Source organism: Leptinotarsa decemlineata, unplaced genomic scaffold (assembly GCF_025532065.1).
Source record: "Leptinotarsa decemlineata unplaced genomic scaffold, Ldec_3_MD MMD2_P_RNA_scaffold_2, whole genome shotgun sequence".
Taxonomy (NCBI): Eukaryota; Metazoa; Arthropoda; class Insecta; order Coleoptera; family Chrysomelidae; genus Leptinotarsa; species Leptinotarsa decemlineata.
Window position 1 is genome coordinate 2602029 of NW_027412529.1, and position 22452 is coordinate 2624480.

The following is a 22452-nucleotide window of genomic DNA, read 5'->3' on the forward strand; positions in this document are numbered from 1 at the left end:
TGTTGGAACCACATGTCAAGCATGTCCAATTCTTCCATTTTCTTCCATAATCCACACCAAACAGTGACTTTTTCGGGATGCATCGGTAGCTCTTGCAATGCTTGTGGCTGGTATTCACTCAAGATGCGGCAATTTTGCTTGTTAACGTATCCATTCAACTAGAAGTGAGCCTCGTCGCTGAACACAATTTTTCGATGAAAATGTGGATCTTCCTCCAACTTTGCCAGCGCCCATTCACCAAATGTTAGACGTTGTGGGAGGTCGTGTGGCTTCAATTCTTGCACCAGCTGTATCTTATAAGGGTTTACACCCAAATCCTTCCGCAAAATGTTCCACGTAGTGGAGTAACAGAGACCCAATTGCTGCGAACGGCGGCGAATCGACATTTCACGGTCATCACGAACACTGGCGGATACAGCCGCAATAATTTCTTCGGTCCTTACTCTGCGTATGCATGTTGGTGGTTTAATGTCCAATAATGTAAAATGGGTTCGAAACTTAGTCACAAGCTTCCGAATAGCTCAGTAGGCCGACGAAACTGCCCATAAATTGGAAAAAGTGCACAATGCACTTTCTTCACTGAGCATCAATTTTGATAATAAAATTCATTAATTTGCAAGCGTTGTTCATTCGTAAGTCGATTCATGGTTAAATTATAGACCAAAGTGAACAAGTTTGACAGTGACAAAGACACGATTCACGCGTGATCTGTCAAAAACAGTGTTGCCAAAAATATACCAGCAAAAAATCACTCATCACCAATCGATATGCTGACACCCTCAGCACCTTCTCTAATAGTGAGTCGACAATTCTCCATAACAATTCCCATCACTTTATTAACATTTTCATTGATTGTTGATGTGCTGGGGCGTCCAGGGCGATCACTTGTACACTTTTCCTCACTCAGAGTACATCGTATGCCACTGTTAACATTTCAGGTTGTTTTTAGCACTCAGTTCCATTTTACAAACAAAATTTATTTTGTTAATTTTTTCGATAGCAGAAAAATCGCGAAAAAATGTACGTGGCCCGCAAAATTGCAACATTCACTTTATTTTTGGAACTGACCTCATGCATTTGTGGTTCAGCCTAGCATCACTGATGATAGCGCTGTCTGGTGTTGAATCATGAATGCGTTTTGTTAGAGCTGTAGTTTGAAACATTCGTTTTGTTTTTGTTGTTGGTTATTTCGCTACCCTCATTGTAGTTTGTGACATAATTTGAATGTTATAATATCAATTTTGATGAATTAAGAACCAGCCACTTTCGAAGAAAACTGGTTGATAGAGTACATGTGAATTGCATATATCAGTAGCTAGAATTCGTTGTTAGTTTTCGTAGATTTCTATTTTGAAGAAAAGAATTCACATTTCAAAAGTATTCTAAAGTATTTGAAACATTTCCACATGTGAAAATTATTATCCGCATACACGTGTTTTGAGACAATGTCTCATTCTGAAATATTTCGGTATATGATTCAGTGGTTTATATACTCAGGCACATCTTCTGAATCACGAATGATCTGTGAGTCTATTTTCGTCTATCCTATAACGTTTATTGAAAAATTCTCGTTCTTTGTCTGAAAACCTACTTCAAAGCCATGACGGATAGTCAGAAAATATATAAAAGTTCAATTCCACAATTTAATGAAATTGTTGCAACCTAATTTCTGGTTCGAAACCAATAAAGACGATTCGTAAACAACAGTTTTACAAAAAATATTTTACGTTATGAGTCCAGTTGGTGACTTATTACAGTACGAGTTGCTTATGATCGAGTACTGTAATGATACAGACATTTGTCGTATATGTCGTATGATATTTTATGAATAAATGAAATCACAAAATAATATTATAAATTTCAGTCAGTTGAAACATATGAAAAAATATGATCAGGAGACTAGTCTATAGTTTTCCCATATTTTCATTCACAAAGTCGTCTTTGATAATGTGTATCGCTTCAGTAGACGAAACGTCACACATAAAAACCTGCATATTACGGCCAAAAACCTCCGAAAAAGATGTTTGTTTCAAATTGGATGGTTTTGTTACCTCAAAAATTTCTTGGCATGGGAAAGTGTATTTTTAGACAACATTTTGATGAGATTTATGAGTATTTGTAGATTGTTCGAGAAAACAATCAAAATCGATCAGATTCACGATAGTTTCGTGTAACAATAATCATTGACGACCTTAATTATTTGCAAATGAATTATTTCTAGATTAGTACAGATTTTGAGCAATTAATATTCAAAAAAGTATTGAAAAATTAGCGTCAAAGAATATTTCACACTGATTCAAGTCAAATAATTTCAGTACAAATTGCCAAGTTCTATTTTGAAGTACATGTAAACAGCGCCTACGATGTGTACGTTCTGAATTTGTTTCTATCAAACAAATTTATGACCCAGATCAAAAATTTAATAAGATTTCGAAATTAAACGGAAATTTCAATTCATTTAACGGCACTCTTTACCGGTTACCAGGGATTTATTCAGCTTTCTTAAACTCAAACGGATATTTCCAAGTGGTTCATTCGAAATACATGACGAATATCGTAAACAAGCAGGAATGGGCATAAAATATACATAAGACATTGCACTGTGGTATATTCACAATTTCTGAGAAATTTCTACTGAATCAATTCCAAAATTGCTAATAACAGAATTGAGAAATTATTCTATCAAACGTACAACGTACCTGGTCATAAGATGAATGTAAAGTTTTAGAAAAAGTAGTGCTAATGATATAGTATTTCCAATACCAATTGGAACAGCACAGAGAAGGAATTCCCGACTCAACATAGGCGTCGGCATATTATTTTTCACTGGTAGTTTTTCAGCTACTTATTCTTACAATCATAGCAATTGATCACCCCATGAAAAAGTTATCTCAACTGAATTTTTCCACCGTGGGTAATTATGAAAAACTTCGAAATTCAAGGTAGTTGATTTCCGAATCTAAAATTCTAAAATACAATGAAAACACAAATAATCACACCGAATTCTCGTCAAACATATATTTACAAAATAATAGAGGCCAAGAAAATTGCTAGAGAAATCAAAATATTTCTTTGCTATATTCGGATGAGGTGGAATCATCATCGGGTTGAATAACGATCGGATTTATGGAACATTGCACATAAAATTTATTCTCTTCTTTTATAATGTAGGCCACACAGTTCTTCCACACATCACTATATTGTTAAGCACTACAGTATTCAAAGTCGGTGACTGATTACATTTCTGCAAGCTTTCTTTCATTGTGGTCCAAACCATTTCAATTGAATTGGATACACAATAGTATGGAGGCAAGCGTAAGAGAATATGACCACGTGTTTCACACATCGAATCAATAATATACTCTCTTTTGAAATTACATTGTTTTATGGTCGCCAGTAATACCATTGTCGTTGGAATCTTTTCGGGTATTTCCGTGTCATGATTTCGCATGAAATCAACAATATCTGCTTTTTTTTTGTTAAATTGTTCTATTTTTACTTGTATTTTATTTCACTATTATTTCATTTCACATTTGTTCCGCTCAATGTAATTGTTCTTTTCAGCTATTCATTCTCAATTCTCCTTTATTTATTAATTCTTTCAAGGATTTCAAATCATTTTATATAATATCAGACAAGGAAAGTCGCAACTAATGAAATGGCGATGATTTTTTGAAAATTATCAATGTATTGGAAAGTATACAATCTACAAAGCATATGTTTCAAGTTTGAAGACGCTGCGTTGCTTAGTATATGTTTGTCAGCCATCAAAAGCGATCGTTTCCGGCGAATTTGTGAAGGCCCCAATCAATATAAAAGCTGAACTGGATTCTACTATGATTTATTCTGCTCCTTCGTATTATGCGAAATCATTGCTACAAAAACACATGACATTGAAATGCACAGTAGTTTTGAAACAACCTAATAAGAGGACCTCAGATCTTCCTTCTGTATATTTTTTTTTAGAAGTTAATGCTGTATGAACTGTCGGTACAGAATATCGAATAATCAAATATCTTTATATAAAGATTATGTAACTCTCACAGGAATTGAAAATACGCAGAGTATTTTATTGAGACATTCATATCAATACTTCAAAAGTATGACTTTAATAAAGAAAAGAGAATTGAAACTTTCTATGTCTTAATGTTTAAGGTATATGTATGCATAAGGTATATAAGGTATGCATGTAAAAGGTTTGAAAATATCCTTCTACAACGAAACTGCAGTAACGTTAGTTACAAATATAAGTGGTAAAAAACAAGTTTCAATTCTCTTTTCTTCATTATGATTTCCTACCACGTAGTAACGGCCACATCCATCAATTTAAGTGTAACTTAAATTTCTCTAATATTTCAAAATTCAGAATATTACCCATTTTGTATTTTTACTAATATTTTATTGAGTATTTTAAATATACTCCAATACAACATAAGCAGTGTTGAATTTCTGAGGCAATGTTATCAATGAAAATGATTGAGAGGGGTTATTATATATCAGGGGTATTTAAATATGTAAGTGCTGCATTAATTTTCATAGGCGACTAGATCGAGGATGCTGTTATTATGTCAAAAGTATCAAGTGCCATTAAACTGTAAAGTTTGGTTGTCAATCGACCAAAAATGTTATGTATGCTATAAAATCTAAACTGAAAACGGTAAATTGGTCTTATTAAAACCCTCAAAGTTTTTTTCAGAACGAGTACTTTTGAAAACAACTAACAAGAACATCAATCAAACTCAAAGTCTTATCATTCATTAAACAATATAATATTTCAGTGAGCTTGAGGAAATCACTGAGCATTCAACTAATAGAAAGTTTCGAAGTTTTTTAAGTGCTGACAGATTTCAATCCCTTGAAATGCCACACAACATTGACGATCTAGCTAGCATAGTTGAATAATTCGAGCACGACAACGTTTACTTTCTGGCACACCCTGTAACCGCCGCCAACGGAAAAATAACTCATCGAATATCCGAACGAAATATTTTGAACTCGTTCCAGAAACTTCTGATATAACACCACCTCCACCGAAAAACTGCCAAAAATAGTCCGCCACCGACAAATCAATCAGAATCACACCAATCAATTGATGACGTCGTAATAATTCCTACCTGTGGATCGGGGGTGAATCCACGTGCACTTCGAGGGTGCTGAGGGAGAAGCACTCGACGGGGTTCAAAGACGCGGTTCGACTGACTGGTCTGGCTCCGGCTCCGTCGAATCTATACTTAGAAGCGATCCAAGACTGCTCAGATATCAGACGAGGAACATTTGCGATGCGATCGTATAAAACTGGCGAGCGCCGCGAAAATTGTTGGATTTTCTCGCCATCAAGGTGTTGATCGGGAGTGCGCCAAGAAAAATAAACTGGGGTTGCTTAGTTTTGTTATGGTACATATATTCGGGAATTTATGGAAAACTATTGAAGGAATCCAAGAATGTTTTTTTGAAAGGTTTTAAACAAACTTACAGGAATTGGTGGAAATTATGAAAATACTCATGTAATATGCAAAACTTGCTTTGAAAATAAAAAGGTAATTCATTATAAATTCACACATTCGATACACCAAAAAATCGCTTCCTCGAAAACTGAATGATGGTTAACGTTTTTAATTGGGAATACTCTAAATAATAAAATAAAAAGTTACCAGTGGCGTACAATTGAAAATTGATATGGATAATGAAGAAATATCTATTAAGGACGTATACAGGCTGATTCACGGTGGATGGCACATTAGACGTTTCTGGTGAACCAGACAACGGATCACTTTGAAAATTTAATGGAGGACATATTCGGACATTCTCTAGCCAACTGAAATATTTTCGACAATGCGGTGTTGCCGCTTCTATTAGAAAGCAGTAGCAACTTTGATTTTTCAAATGGAACACTCTGTATATAATATTATTTTTGGAATCTCCAACAATTGCCCGACAACTTTTCTTGATATTTCTCTATACCTATCTGTTACCGTTTTCGAAATAAAAATTAATTTCAATTTTTTTCTTCGAAAATCATGACTTCTAAAAATGCCGATATCTTTTAGTTAAGAAGTACTATGATATCGAAATTTGGTTTGGAGTTAGGTGATACTTGGACACTTCCCACACGTCAGCCTAATCTCTGTTACTTCAATACAGGGTGGTAAAAAAATACAGTTTTTTCGTTTGCTTGAAAAAGTTGCTGAAATTTGATTATTTTAAATGGAACACCCTGTATATTATTGAAAATTCGGAAAGCTGCTGAAATTTGCTTTCTTTCTATGTATATCATACCTATACCTAACTAGTCAAGTTTCGGACTTATGAACATTTATTTGTGAAAATGTCCCTTCAGAATGGTATTTCCATTCGGTATTTGGTAAGCAGGCCATGATTACTATTTGACAGTAGCGTTGTGACATTCTCCTAATAGTATCGACATTTTCGTCACTTCAGAAGTTGCAAATACCTTCAAAACGATGGAACAAAACTATTCAAACGAAGTTCTTATGAATTTGTTTATTATTTTTGGACAGTGTGACAAAATTATCAGCAGAACATGTAGAAAGTTCAATGAAATGTATCCGAATCTACCGCCAATGAACCTCAAGAAATTTATACGATATTTGGATAATTAATTGAAACATATGGTTCTGTCAGGTGTCCTGCAAAATCACCCGACTAACCCCTTCAACTATCTAACAATACAGTTCATCGAAACTACAAAAGTTGTTTTATAGCTTCATAGCAATTTTTCGGTTAAAAGAGATCTTGAGGGGTTGTGTCTGGTTATCTTGCAGGCCACCTGACAGAACCAATCCATATTTCAAATATCAAAAATAGAATATCATCGGATTCATTAAATTATATTTATTTGAAAAATGTAATAGTATATACAGGGCTTTTCATGATGAGCGTTAATTAGCCGTTTCTGGCAAACTATTCAACGGATCAAGCTGAAAATTCCACAGTATGCATAAGTCAATATGACCTACACTCCTAAAATATTTTAGACGAAGCGGCATTATCGCTTCTACTATAAAGTAGCGGCTTCTTTGATTTTTCAAATGAAACACCCCGTATATAATATCATATTATGATTCATTATCACTTTGTCAACAAATCCATATACCACGTCAGTTTCCGTTTGAAACAGTTCATCTCGAAAACGGTTCAGAATAGAAATAGTATTATCTGAACAAAGTTAATCTAAAATTGGATGTAGAGCTCAAAAATGTTGAAATATACAGGGTGTTTCATTTGACAAAATTGAGTTCCACTCATTTTTTCATGAGATCAAAGTATCTGCATTTTTTGAAGACCCTGTATGAGGCAAATGAAAATATGACTCGGAGTGAAGATCCTCATAGTATCACTCCACTCCATTTCAAATTTGATCGTTTTAGTGCAAGAGAGTTCAAGATTATCAGCATTTATAAAAGTTCATGTTTAGTAAAAAAATATCGAAATTAATTTATATCTTTTAAACGGTAATAGTTAGGTACAGGGAAATAGTATATGAATTTGTTGACCATAATATGATATTATATACGGGGTGTTCCATTTGAAAAGTCAAAGAAGCCGCTACTATATAGTGGAAGCGACAACGCCGCTTCGTCTGAAATATTTTAGACGTGTAGGTCATATTGATTTATGCATACTGTGGAATTTTCAGGTTGATCCGGTGAGCGTTAATTAGCCGTCAGAAAGGGCTAATTAACACTCATCATGAAAAGCCCTGTATAGAGTGTATTTTGCTTCAAAAACCAAACTTCGAGGCCATTTTCGGAAAAACCGCAAGGAAAAAACTTCCGTCACGTCAAAAAGTGCCTCTTTGTGAATATATTCAACATTCGAAATTTCGTAAAAATAGCTCAAGAAATAAAGGAAAAAAGGGGGGTGTACCATGAGTCTGTGTCTCCCGGTACAGAAAAATAAAGAAGTAGATATCAACCACGGCTGGAACTATATCATTTCGTAAATGAAAAATTGAATTTTCACTGAACTGAGAAAGATTTGAGAATCGTGGGAGGTATTTACGCAATGATTTTCGCATCACTCTTCCAAAAATAGTTCTTTAAATATAAAACGACTTACCGAACCTTCTATTTTAGAATCTCGGATGTAGAAGACTATATCGCCGATTCTTTTTCGAATAATTGGATCATCGTGCGTTGGTAGACACTCTGATAAATTCATGGGAGTTTTTTAAAAGTTATTGACTGTTAATTGTGAGTATCTGTTTAAAATTCCCTGACACCGAAAGTGAAAAAGTATGTTTGTATTCGACTAACAGAGTTTCTCAACCAAATTTCGCATAAAAGGGGAAATCTCGTCAGGAGTTCCCCAAGGATCTGGGCTCAGCCCCATTCTTTTCCTATTAAATGTCAACGACCCGACTGAAGTTAAGATATATGCCAAATTCACTCTCATTGCAGATGATACTACTATACCATGGAAAAGCTAGAAGACCATACTGTTGAATGAAGCAACTTTGTGCTGGTAAGGGCATAAAGTTGCTGCATTCAATAGTATGCTTCACAGAATATTGAATATTCCACTGTCTGATAGGGAGTTCCAGAAAGAGCTGAATTTGATCAAACAAATCGCGGTTAATAACGGTTATAAAGTAGATATAATAAACGCCATTCTTACCAAAAAACTTCAAAAGCAAGCCATGGACTTGGTCTACCCATATTCAAGATGCGATAACGTCAGTTATAGGACATTGGCATATTTGGGTGAACCAACCAGGAATATCGCCCGTTTTTTGGAGAAAGAAGGCGTAAACGTAACTTACAGAACAAATAATAATCTGAGTAAATTTATTAAAAACAATAAAGACAAAACTTCGTTGTTGGATAGATCAGGATTAAATAAGCTGACTTGTGGCTGTTGTCCAAAACTGTATATTGGCCAAACTGGAAGAACATTTGAAAATCACCTTTCAGCAGAAGGACATGAGTTCAATCATGAATACGATGTGTTACATTTAGAAGAGAAGAGTTTGAAACTCAATCTTCTAGAATGTTTAGAAATCAATAGATCCAGGATTTCGTGTAATTTACTGAATGATCAATTAGAATTAAATAACTCTCCGTTACTGAATATTTTTGCAAATGTGGAAAATGGAACATAAGCTCAGGTTTAAATTCATTTCAAACTCAGGTAAAAAATCAGGTAATTGAAATTCAGGTACTTCAAATTGTAGAATAAGGTATATATAGCATTCAATGTGTAGAATTAGTTATTAAGACACGCCCGAGGAAGCCATTGTATGGCGAAACACATGTTGCGTTTTTGTAAAACTATCTAGTAAAAATCACACAATGAAGTGTTTTTAGAATACGTCAATCAATTCATGTTTCTACTAGATAAGTCTATACTAAGGTGACGTACCAATTAGTTCATATTTCTACTAGATAAGTCTATACTATTTGTTTATTTCATGCTCGTTTTTAATAGATATGATATCACTGAGGTCGATATCAAGGAATGGTATGCAATTTCTTAAGTGAAAATTATTTCAGAAATTATATTGACGAACTATAAAAATACAATGTAAAATTCTCTTAGAATTCACATACCTATCAAAGAATGTGATCAATTGGAAAAAAACTGAAGTGATAGTGAGATGGTTTCATTAAAAACCATAATTTTGAATTGAAAGGAATTTATTTTCTGGGAAGGGCAGGATTTGGATTTCTAGTTCTTCATCATTACACAAAAAAGTTAATAATGTATAAAGGCGGGGAATCAGAAAGCCAAAACATTTCTTCCCCACCATAAATTTAGTGTGGAATATTTATAGTTATACAGTATGGCATAAAATTGCAATCTACTAGTTTGATTTATAGGAGCATAGTCAAAACTTTCATGAAAATTATTATTTTGCTGTCATTGAACAGGTCAGGATGATCAAAGTTGTGAAATATGTCGGTTAGATCTGACAACACTGTATACTTTATTCAAGCTGTCAAAAATCATTTAGTTTTCCATGTTTCATAGATCCAAAACCATTTTTGTCATTTATTGTACAAATTATTTTAGTTGAGTTTTTATTCATAATATCAATGGAAATTCATCTTCAAGTCGCTATTTTTCCTCTCAAAATATCGTGTAAGTATTGAGTGTTATTATACACATATATTAGTTATGAGTACTCACTGCAAAATAATCGAAAGCTTCATCACAAGCATCCAAGAACTCCTGTGCCATGGGTTCATCTCTGCAATAACTGACGTGCTTATCAAAATCCCTTTCGAGTCTAAGGAATGTTTTTCCAATCATTATGGGCTGCTTGGCATAATATTTAACTCCTTCTACCAGAACTCTGAAACAAAAATTATATTATAATAATACTAACCTGTCTCAACTCAACCTAACCTAACCTAACATAACCTATTCAAATATAATACGTTATGGATTTCCATTTCAACCTAATCTTACCTGATATAATCTAACCGAATATAGTCTGATATAATTATCTGCCAAATCACGTAAAATCTGTAGCAGACTCTACAGACTTCATAAAAGCTATTGAAGGTCTACTCTCTGAAGGACTATGTAACAGTTTGGGAGAATTTTTTTTGAGGATAACTGTCACTAACATTTTCTCAGTGTTTGTAGGAAAATTATATCATATCGTATCATCCACGTCATCCCAAATCAACGAAAATATTATGTGGTGATATTGAACTCCGTGCTCAAACTTGGTTTACATTTTACTTGACTACTTGATATACATTTACTTTCAACCATTGCCATGATTTTTTCTATCAACTATTCATCATCCTTCAAAAAATATAATAAGTAAGCATTTTTCAGTTAAAATCTATCACACTGATGTCAATATTTCATATGAACGTCATCAAAGATACACCTTATACATTGCATACATATTCAATTGAGCAAATTCGTTCAATTTCTTTTTGTTATTTTCTGTACTGTTGTTTTTTCCCTAGTATGAACATTGCATGTTTCTTTTTTATCATTGTTATTATCGAATTATGCTCACAGTGAATAATTTTGTTTGCTGCAGATACCGCCGTTGTAAAAAATAACGTTGAATTACTAGAAGAAGTAATTATTCACTCACCTCAGTAACTACCCATTAGGTTAGGTTGAGTTAGGTCCCAGTGGGTCTAGTCGACCCTCCACCGCAACCCGCAAGGGTTTACTGTGGCTCAAACCTATTCACATTCGACAAAATCAACCCAACTTCCTAACGAAGCCGATTAGTTTGTATGGTGAGTGGTTTTTCAGACCAGATGGTAAAAGTACGGCTCTGCCGAACTCTAAAAAACTAATTTGGTCCCCAGACACATAATATGTGCTCTACAGTTTTATCATTTTCCAGAGGCGACACTCACTGTCCTCCGACAGTCCGAGTTTCTGCATATGATGATCCAAATGACAGTGATCTGTAAGAAGGCCTGTTAGACATCGTAGTTCAACCCTACTGTAGTCCAACAACTGTTTGATATCAAGCTTCGAAGGGTGAATAAACGCCTTGGAGTGAGCCAATCCTGGAAAATTCTGCCAGAAGTCCATGAATCTTTTTGCCATCCAGGTGTTCAATCTTTGTTTGGCAAAGCCTAAAGCGATGCCAATGACAGGTTCTGGTCCGGTGAAGCTGCTTGCAGCACCCTCCTTCGCAAGGGAGTCAGCAGCCTCATTGCCTCCAAAGCCAGTATGACCAGAGACAATCTCTCCGCTCACAATTCCATAATGTGAAATCCCGCTTGAAAGGCAGTCGCATAGGTTACTAGGCAGGATCTCTGTCCTGGGTCTGCTTCTGAAAACACCTGCACCAGAACCGAAAGGTGTTTTTGATCCATCTGTGAACCAACAACTATCTGCTCTTAATATTTCCTTCTTCCCTATTACTTCTCACCTATTACTCCACTACTGGTAAATACTAGTCAATAATCAGCATGTTGCATTTGAGAAACTCCATAGTAAGAGACAGGAAGGACTCTGCTATACCAACGAGAAAGTAACACAGCACTTTTTGTGGCACGAAATAATGGTTATGAATTGAGGCAATCTGAGAACAACGATCTTCTGGTGATATCATAGGAATATGGGAACCATGAGGATATAACTTCATTTCTTTTCACATAAGCAGCACCTTCATTTCAAAATACAATGCTTGAACTTTTCGATCTGTTTTTCTATCCTACTGGAGAACAAGAAGGACAACGCTCAACAAGATAGAATGGGGAATGTTCCTCCTGACGAATATCGAGTAGTTTTCATAAAAGAGCTCTAAAACAAAGCATTTTAAACTTATCATTTCAAACTTTTTCTTTAAAAAATTATTTAAATACTTAAAAAAGAGGAATAAAATAATGCATTCAACATTTGAAGGGTTTCGTTTCTATTTCACCATTTGGCAACATCGGTTACAGCTAATAAAGGACAATGAATCTGTTACCTGTATGAGACAAACAAAGATGACATATTTCAGAGGCGTGTCGTTCTGTTGACTTATGTTCCGAGTTCCGAGACATTCTGTGACATGAAATTTTGTGCACATAACCTAACTTCCTCTATATAAATAAATAACAAAACAACTGTTGTTTATGTGGCTTGTGGAGATGGTATTGAACTATAATTTATATTTTTCCCTAATTATTGATTTATAACGATAATTTTCCTAGTAGAATATCTAGGTACGTATAAATCATTTCAACTTAATATAGGCGCTGTTGCTAATATGTGAATTAGAACCAAATCCCTTTGAAAATTAAAACCCAACATTTGAAACATCAATTTGAATACTTTTCAATTATCGACTACCATTGAAACGGCATATTTTCTTCAAATTGAAAGAGTTATGTTTTTGAGTGAGATTAATTATCTTTCTACAAGATAGAGATGTAGAAAGTCTTATCTTCGTTAATACAGTTACTTACGTTCTGTGAAATTCTGCGATCTCTTTGAAGTTTCCAAAGATGATATCGAAATTATCTTTTATGACTTTCGGTACCTTTCCAGATTCGGAAGGAATTAGGTATCGTTGGACAACTTGGTCTAGGTCTTTCACGAATTCTTGTTCCGTCTCCACTAATTCTCTCACCACAGCCCTGTAACAATAAAAAAAAGAAGTTTAAAAGGAAAATAGTAATAATAATTATCGTTTTTATTGACTGAAACACAAATTATACAAATGTATAATAATATGACAACAGAAAATATATTATAGAAAAGAATGTCAGTCAATAGACTTGTTCTTTTTCAACCACCAAACGTGCATCTCAAGTAGGTTCTCAACGCGTTTCTTCAATAAAATCAAATGTGAGTCTTCATTAGCTAATTTACTTAATAAGAACCTTTGAAGAGAGTTGTTCTGTGGCTTGGTCAAGTGATTTCTATCGGATATTTAGATTATGTACGTTCGTTCTGAATCTTATTTTGTGGTATGAATACGATGGAATTTTGTTGGTTGCGATTTTTTCGAATAAGCAGCAGGCGTGAAATGCTCTACATTCAGTCACGTTCATCCAACCCAGAGCTTTCGAAGCATGATCTCTCCTACGTACGAGCAAGCCGCATGTGAAATCTTTGCAATCTAGTTATATCACATTTCAGAAGGGAAGAACCAAAAATCACATCGGCATAGTTTGCATGAGATAATATGAGAGACTGACATACAGTTATATTTGAACGCTTATTCAAAATATTTTCATTCGAGTATATAAATACTAGGCCATTATAGTCGCTTTTTAGAATCAATGATACGTTGGAGAAACATCTAAGGGTGTTGTTCATAATGAGTCCCAGATTTTTCGTTCTATTCTCTAGAGCTACGTACTCATTGGCAATCATAATTTTCAATTCAGGTAGGTATCTCTTTATAGCTGCCGATCTTCCACATAATAAAACTTCGACTTGGATGGATTCATCTTCAAACAAAATTGATCAGATTGCTGCGTTAGAGAGTTGGGATCATTGTTAAGTAAGCTGGTAGCATGATTTGAATTGTTTTAATAAAAAAAGATATATTCGAGTATGATCAGCATAGGAGTGGACTAAACAGTGTTGAAGGAAGGCCCGATTATAGATCCCTGGGGAACTTCTGAAGGAATTTGCGAAGAAATTGATACTTGATTGTTATGAAGCACTGAAGGATACATATCATTTTTTACGATTTTTATTTAGGTATTATTTTTTAGTGTTATAGTTACTTGAAATCAATAACAATTTCAATTCGATTCATTATTTAGAATGTTCATTTATTGAATGAGAAATGAAGGTTTTGTTATATGTATTTTTCAAAAACTCAAGCTTCTCGATCGTATTTCAAATTGTGTTTACAAATAATGAACAATAACATGCTGATGAAGTAAAATTGAACTGTTTCCAAATGAACGTATAACTAGTCAAGAGAAATCTGTTCAGTCAATTTTAATCTGTTTTCCCTTAGCAAGTTGTTGCCCCCATACCACCAACAAACAATCCTCAGAAGTCAAGAAGTCAAGCTGAGGATTAACGTGCGATTACTAGCACGGCAAGAAAAGAAACCTAATTCAGTTTTAGCCTGATCACATTCTGAACATGATAATGAAGTGCATTATATTGTATGTATCTTTGAAATTTCAAGGAGAAAGTGAAAACATTTTCTAAAATAATGATTTTGCCAGTAATATAGCTATAGGAGTTCTAAGCCAAAATCCCATGTATTTTCTTATGGAGCTAAATTCTGGACCTTTTTGGACCTCAGCCACTTCACACGGAAGGGGCATTGGTGAACGTCTTGTTTCTGCCAGGCGTTCATTATAGGTTCGTTCCAATCAGCGTCAGAAACAGTTTCTAACAGTCAGAATTCTGCGCAGTAATGTGATTGCGTTCCAACGTGAGTTTCCAACCATTAGTAAACTATCAGTTTTCTGTTCCATCCAAGATTCAAGCCTGTTCGAAATCTATCAGAATGGTTTGCGGATTATCTTCTAACCATTAGTCTGACGCATGTGTATTTCGTATTACTGTTTCTGTTTTATGTTCATGTAACTTGCAAACAACATAACCTGCAAAAATTGTTATAAAATAAATTATGTATTTGCTGGCGCAGGAAAAATTAGAAATTCTCTAAGTGAACGTGAAATATGAACATCTTTAATTACACAAATTAATTATTGCGGTGACCTACTTTTATCTCCCAGTTCCATGTTGATTAGTAATATACCCTTGTATATACGGAAAACTGTGATTTGAAAGAAGCTGTACAAAATATCAATATATCTTCAAAGAACATTGAATTATATCTACAAGTGAATAAACTCAAATTGAATATCAATAAATCTAAGGCAATGATGGTTACAACAAATTCAAATCAAAGAAAGATTGATACTAACGACGTTAATATCAGCATATTCAATAATCAACTCACAATTGTAAATGAAATTAAGTACCTAGGATTCATCAATTAAACCATCAATTAAATTTGAATAAGCATGCCCCATATATCATTAGAAAGATATGTGAGAAAATGTATTTTTTCTCTAGAATTTCAAAATCTTTATCAACCTTTACTAGACTAACATGTTACAACTGCATAATGAGGCCACACTTGGCCTACTGTGCCATACTGATGTATCTATTTAACCAAAATCAAATGGGACAGTTGCAGAAACTACAAAATCGAGGTATGAGTCATTTTGAGATGCAACCAGTATACCCCTATTGAATCTATGTTGAATACTCTACAGTGGCAGCCGGTACATAAAAGACTGTATTATTTGAGCATGATTTTTATTTTCAAAATTTTGAGTGGGATACAACCAGCCTATCTTAGCAGATATTTAGTTCGAAATAGTGACATTCATTCATATAACACAGGAACATGTAATACATTTTATAGATCCCGAACAGACTATAAGAGTGGAATGAATTCTTTGTTCTTCAAAGGTCTAGATAGTTTCAATAAGTTACCTGATGAAATAAAACATGTAAATTCCTTAAAAGTACTCAAAAAGTTATTATTATTAGAATATATCAAATTGTGATACATGACGCACTGTAAAATTATATACGTATATAAATTATTCATATATGCATGACTATATATTGTATATTAAGATTCCTAAAATAAAGTGTACTACTACTCTCCAGAAATACACTTGATTATATTTATTTTTAAAGGTTATGTTGAAATTCCATGCCAAACTTCAGTTGAACTATCAGCTGTTCCAATCAGAAATTTCAAATTAATCAGAAACCAATATCTACCAGACATGCGCGTTGACAACGATTTACAAACTGTTGGAAATCTGTTGGTGACTCAAGGTTGGAACGAACCTTATGTGTAGACTGAGCCTTAGCCATCAAAGCGCACTACAGACCACCTCCACTTTCAGACCACCTACACTTCTCCACTTTTACCGTCATGCAGTCGACCAATCTGAAACTACCGCGCATACAGCGGGAAATTTAACATCTAGATTTTGAGTTTTGGCCATCTAAGTGACGTTTTATCGTTTTAGCAATTTTTTTCCCGTAGTCTCCAAAAAGGTCCAGAATTTAGCTCCATAAGAAAATACATGGGATTTTGGCTTAGAACTCCTATAGCCATATTACTTTCGCCAAAAATATGGTTCTCGTTACTTCCTTCATTTTTATTGCTCTCAGTTCTCTTTACCTTTTTCATTGTAAGTATTAGGATTATTTATTTCATTTACATGATGTTAGTTTTGGTACCCACAATACCAAAGTTTGACCACAAGTGTCACTATTTATAATTTTTCAAAAATAACCAGAGTTTTTTTTTGAAAAGACATGCATTTTGGATAAAGTCAATTTGAATATTTCTTCTCATTTCCTTAAATTATAGTAGTCGGAATGAACAGAGTAAATAATGAAGAAAGCAGATCATGCTCATTTTATAACTTCTCGATGCGTGTTTCATCAGCTCAGTTGACGAATTGACAGTCTACTTCACCTACTGAAGATTTCAATTTGGTGAACATTTTGAATGAACATTCATTTAAAAAAAATTGTCATAGTCATACATAGTCGAACATACATATCTTCGCAACCGGTTATCGAAATTTCAAAAAGTTGGGGTCATTGTATAAAAATTGAAACACCTCTTATAAGAAGCTAGTACTAAGTTGCTGTATCGCTGCTGTTCCAATGTTTTGACAGAATAAGAATCAACGAACTTGGGCGTGCGCAGCGTTATACAACAGTACTTTCAAAAAATCGATCTACAGCGCCATATAGTGGCGAGTCACAGGAAAATTGATAGCCTGAAAACCTTCTCTATGAAAAATTACTTACACATGTCAAGTTTCATCACGATTGGTTGAGCGATGTAGAAGTTTATCACTTACCAACCAACCAACCAACAAACATCCATTTTTATATAGTAGATATCACAAGACCCCCCTTTTTATTTGAAAAAAGTTGACAGCGCCCTTTCGGCGATAAATCACACTATTGGTTTTCGTATCAAAAAGTAGTAAAAATGCCACCGTTTTTTTGAAAAAAGCATGTCCACTGATATCTTGCCCGCTTCGAGAGTTGAGAAAGGGCGGAGACTATTTACGTCCGCACTAGATTCATTCTTAACCAAAAATTATAGAATTGATTGGGTGAGAAAATTTTCAAAGAAGAAACCTACAGCCTTCTGTATTCTGCATCTCCAGGAAGGCCTGTCGTGCTCAAAGTAGGATCATCGGCCGTTTGTAGAATCCTACAAGGTACCCATCCTTGCTTCTCACTACCAGTAACTTCTTTCACGAGCCATCTGAAAGAAAATCAACGTTAACTTATGTCATTAGAACAGAGCTAACATGAATACAGAACAACATTTCATAACGTTCAATGACATTGAACCATCATTTCACTTCAGTTAAGGAGAAATAACCCTTAACTGCCTTAAGTGCCTTCATTTCAGCCTATGGCCTGTAACGTAACAATATTTCGTAACGTAACAGAACAAGATAGGAAATGAAGGCGCATGTAAAGGTGGTTCAGCATATAGGCGTCCATTCATATGAGTAAATATCCTGTTACGTAACCATACACCGTCTTGCAATATGACACGATTCGTTTCCATATCAACCATTTCGTAACCTAACTGTACAATGTACGAAGTAACGACGCACGGTAATGATTGCTCGATAGGTATATAGGCGCCCGTTACGTAACAACGTACATGTTCGGCTCGTTGCGAGATAACACGATTCCGTTCCGGACTTTCGACCCTATCAATCATTTGGTAACATAACCGAACAAGGTACGAAATAACGTCGCATACAACAGTCCAAAATACGCCGTACATACTGTCTGCCATTTTGAAAAGGTGATGCTCTCTATATCTTGGCCCTTTTAGAGAATTCAAAAACATGGAGAAACACATCAAACTCAGTTTTCGATTGAGTTATATCAACCCTTTAGCGGGGGCAGATGCAACCCCATGAAATTGACCGTTTGGACTGATTTTATTGGAGAACTCTAAAGAAATGAATTCAAAACGTTCAAGCCAGTCTCGAATATACCTACACAGTAGGTTGAATGGACTGACGCCTATCAGAAAACAACTACTCCCCTGGCTAATACCACGAAGGGTATTGGATTATATCCGACAGGCATCAGCGCAGGAATCTTCACAGAAAATTTCCTGCATATGCAATTGGCAATACTACTGAAAGAGTCGATCTTAAATTTTGGAACGGGCACATTTGCAAACCGGTTTCGGGCTCATTAACCACTCATTAGTGCAAGATAGTGACCGTCATCAACCTAAAGTCAATGATATTTCATAATTGAAAATCGGAATTTTTTCAGAGTATTTCATTCCTTTTCCTAAGTTGGAGCGAACAACAAAATGTCACTCCATCTAGTGGACGGGGTACTAACAAACTGCATATCCGAAATTTGCCCAATTTCTCTGAATAAGGAAGAAAACCTTTCACATTAGTCAGTGGGAACGTTTAAAGTTCATTTCTTTAGATTTGTTTACTGCCAGTCTTCAAGCATAGCCCACTGACTAATCAGAAAGTTATTGGAGAAAAGAGAAATTGAACTTTTTATGTTTTTTTACCACTTTTATTTGTAATCAACGTTACTGCAGTTTCGTCCTATAAGGACATTTTCAAAGTTATACAATAAACAAAGTTTATTGTATAAGTTTGATAATACAATAAACAAAATTCATTATACAGGGTGATTCAAAAGTACTTGGTCAAACTTCAGGAGGTGATTCCTCACAATATTCTAATATGAATTGTCTGAATAGATAAATGTCCGGAAACGCTTCGTTTCCAAGATACAGGTTGTTGAAGTTTTATTTTTATTTTGGTTTTTTTCAAATAACTTTTGAAATACTGAACTTAATTAAACGAAACTTGGTAATAGGAGGTTTTTGAGGTGTCGAATTCGAACCTGATGTTCTTATTGCTCTTACTCGTAGGGGGCGCCACCTACACGTCTTTTTCTTTTTTAAAGATTCATAACTTTTTTGGGCGTACTTCTAGCACATTTTTCAGTAAAAAAATCGATTCCTCTATCATATCTACGTAAATAAGGTACCCTTGTTACTAGTCGCTGTAAGCAACCGTTTTCTAAATATTTGGACTTGAAAACTTCAAGTCGATTATTTGAAAATCGATGCATGTTGAAGTTATTATGAATATTTTGCTTTTTTCATAAAAATGCTTTGGAAATAAATTTGACGTTTTACTAGTTTGAAGAGGTCATTACTGTTCCTTTATGACATCCTTAAGCGAAATAGTTATTTTTGAATCAAGGGTGCATAATCAGTATTTGTTTTAATAAAATTTGCAAGAAATGTCAACATTTTATTTCAGGAAATTTTGAATATGTAGAATAAACTAAAATAAACGAAACTAAATTGTATTCAAATAAATTGTTGGAAATGTCCACCTTCAGCGAAGATACAGGCAGTCAGTCGTCTAGTCATTGAATCTCGTACCCGCTCAAAAATTATTGGTGTGTTTCTTATTGTTTCACAGGCGTCTACTATTCGGTTTCTTAGATCTTCCTCGTTCAATACTGGAGTCGTATAAACTAGTGACTTCAAATGTCCCCAAAAATAAAAATCTATCGGGTTTAGATCTGGGGACCTTGATGCCCACGCCTGGTTAGGTTCTTCTACACCCCTACCGATCCATCGATTTGGATATACTGTGTTAAGGAATTCCCTGGCTACAACGCTAAAATGGGCCGGAGCCCCATCATGCATAAACCACATGCGGATACGAATTTCTAATGGTATATTCTGAAGTAGTCCCGGCAATTCATTTTCTAAAAAGTGTCTGTAAGTTGCGCCATTCAGTCGGAGCGGAAGAAAGAAAGAACCTATCAAGTAATTATCAATTATTGCCGCCCATACATTCACAGAAAATTGCTACTGATAATACCTTTCACTAACTGCGTGCGGATTTTCGAGAGCCCAAACATGGTTGTTATGAAAGTTTGTGATAGCATTTCGGGAGAAGTTTGCCTCGTCCGTGAAGAGTACATATCTTAAATATTGAGGATTTCCAGCCAATTTTCTTAAAAACCATTGACACATAGTAATGCGTTGGGGGAAGTCTCGTGGCAAAAGAGCTTGTACCCTTTGAATATAGTATGGATGAAACTGTTGATCGTGGATAATTCTCCAAACTGTGGACTGAGTAGAATTGACAGCTTCAGCAATTACTCTTGTGCTTGTTTCTGGATTCTCCTCGAGAGCGTTCAAAACAGCTTCTTCCAAATCTGGGGTTCGGACTGCTCGTGGTCTTCCAATAATATCAGCTGCCCTCTTAAAGCTACCTGTTTTTGCAAAACGACGGTGAAGACTAGCAAATGTTGGAGCTGAAGGCAGTACTCGATTAGGAAATCGCTCCTGGTAAATACGTCTTGCTTCGCGCGCATTGCCATTTGCAAGGCCATACATGAAATGCATATCGGATAATTGAGCATTATTGTTTAAATAATCCATTTTTTCAAAATAAGTGTTTTCTAGGAAAGAAAGTTTTTGGCTTTCTACTACTCCATCTGATACAAAAAAAATGGATGAGAGAATCTTCCAAAGAAAGGAAGGATTAATCAATTTGAAAATAAGTAACTCTATACATGGATGTGTAGATCATGCAAAGAAGTAACTTTCAGACACAAACTGAAAGAAAGTCCTCCTAAAACAGCTACTTTCATATAAACATTGATTTACAGGAAAGAAAAAATTCTTTCGAAACAAATACTTCTATATGAACACTGAATTATACAGAAGATACTTTTCTCTATTCAGTTTGTATATCGAACATTCGTGGAGGAATAAGAATCAGATATCATTCACATGAGTTCTACTTTGAATGAATGGTAATAAATTGTACTCACATGGAACACTGTAACCCTAACTGGTATACACGTGTTTCGCCTTAAGACACTTGCCCTAAGGCTCTTCAGTACCAAAAAATTAATCACTCCTAAAAATATAACCCTTTCAAATCAAGTGTTTTCTACTTCTACTTACGGAAACTTCAACAAAACGTCTAACTGTCACAAAATATGTAATTACCAAAACGGTTACTTACAGCGACTAGTAATAAGGGTAGCTTATTTACGTAGATATGATAGAGGAATCGATTTTTTTACTGAAAAATGTGCTAGAAGTACGCCCAAAAAAGTTATGAATCTGTAAAAAAAGAAAAAGACGTGTAGGTGGCGCCCCCTACGAGTAAGAGCAATAACAACATCAGGTTCAAATTCGACACCTCAAAAACCTCCTAATACCAAGTTTCGTTTAATCAAGTTCAGTATTTCAAAAGTTATTTGAAGAAAACCAAAATAAAAATAAAACTTCAACATCCTGTATCTTGGAAACGAAGCGTTTCCGGACATTAATCTATTTGGACAATTCATATTAGAATATTGTGAGGAATCACCTCCTAAAGTTTGTCAAAGTTCTTTTGAATCACCCTGTATGAGTTTGAAAATGTCTGTATAGGACGAAACTGTAGTAACGCTATAAATAAAAGTAGTAAAAACATAGAAAGTTTCATTTCTCTTTTCCTCATTATGATTTTCTACCATGTAGTCATCAATTCATTGAAACTATCATTGGACCTTCATTCACTGAAGAACATCTAAATGGTGAGCTATATTTGAATATGCTAGAAAGAAAAGAAACAATAAACCCCTCAATAACAAGTTCAGAAAAACAAATAGGCTCGTAATATTATTCAGTAAGACGATCTTATTCTTTCACCAAGATGGAGCTCCGCCACATCACTTCCTTCAGACTAGACAATGACTGAATAATGTATTTCCTGGCAAATCTATCAGTCGAAGGGGAGCAATAGAATGGCCACTAGGATAACCAGACATATAGTCTCTAGATTTCTTCCTATGGAGCATCTAAAATCGATTGTTGATTAAACAAAGTCTTGAGATTCGAGGAAACTGAAGAAGAAATAACAGCTGCTTGTTGAAAGGTTAAGTGTGTTTGTATTTTGG

General features: G+C 34.7%; 1 protein-coding gene across 10 annotated transcripts in view; it reads right to left on the minus strand.

The window, feature by feature from the left end:
• Positions 1 to 22452, minus strand: part of Obsc (Obscurin) — a 167813-nt gene that overhangs the window by 125248 nt on the left and 20113 nt on the right. For 9 of the 10 annotated variants that reach the window (XM_023161616.2, XM_023161615.2, XM_023161613.2 and 6 more), the window contains 3 exons: positions 17609 to 17734; positions 12903 to 13073; positions 10150 to 10315 (listed from right to left, as the gene is read on the minus strand). In XM_023161616.2, the coding sequence (XP_023017384.2) occupies positions 10150 to 10315; positions 12903 to 13073; positions 17609 to 17734 (463 nt within the window). Of the gene's footprint in view, positions 1 to 5114; positions 5270 to 10149; positions 10316 to 12902; positions 13074 to 17608; positions 17735 to 22452 lie in introns of those variants that run through there. The other variant, XM_023161622.2, reaches the window with a different exon arrangement.